The 620-nt window shown below is 44.5% G+C and overlaps 1 protein-coding gene across 1 annotated transcript; it reads right to left on the bottom strand.

Annotated features, from left to right (window-relative positions):
• Window positions 1-603, bottom strand: LOC106512669 (uncharacterized; the record flags this gene model as incomplete). The annotated part of the gene is given in 1 exon segment (XM_014001238.1): window positions 1-603. A coding segment is annotated over 1 exon segment (182 nt), but the record flags the coding sequence as incomplete, so codon positions are not given.
• Window positions 604-620: the final 17 nt, after the last annotated feature.

Raw genomic sequence — 620 nt, 5'->3', positions numbered from 1 at the left:
GGATGAAGAACATTACTTGTAGCATGGGGATACTGCACTCCATGATAGTGAGATATTTGTGAATATTCTGTGGGAAATTGGTACTGCCGTGGCCGAACATCACCATATGTATGTGAAGGTCCCCCTTCCCTTACGTCCATCCTTTGCACATCATGACCTACATCTTGTATGTCATCATTCATCACGGAAGCCGACTTGAAATAGGAGTAATGAGAAGGAGACAAGCATTGTCTTTCAGCTGGGGGTGGGTGTTGAAGGGGTAAACCTTCCTCCTCCACTTCTGCTTCTGCTTGATCAACATTTGTTTTTAGACATTCAAATTGGGAAATGGCTTCTGACTCTGATCCAGATGTGCATGGAGAATCTTGAAGTTCCAAATCTTAAATGACTTAGCTGCAATAGAATGTTGCCTTTCCTGCTGGATTTTGGGTTCAGGCAGCAGATTTATCTGCAGCTTGCTTACTGCTTCTGTGAGCCGTAACATGTTCTCCTGCATCTGACGGCTTTCTTGTCGGATTTCCCTAATTGCTGTAAAGACCATCTCGTCTCTTGCTTGTTCAGCGAAGGCTGGTGTCTTATTTCCAACTTCAAAGCTTTGTATGGGAAGGGGTGTCATCCTG

Source organism: Austrofundulus limnaeus, unplaced genomic scaffold (assembly GCF_001266775.1).
Source record: "Austrofundulus limnaeus strain Quisiro unplaced genomic scaffold, Austrofundulus_limnaeus-1.0 Scaffold9997, whole genome shotgun sequence".
NCBI lineage: Eukaryota > Metazoa > Chordata > Actinopteri > Cyprinodontiformes > Rivulidae > Austrofundulus > Austrofundulus limnaeus.
This window is presented reverse-complemented; position numbering and strand designations above follow the sequence as displayed.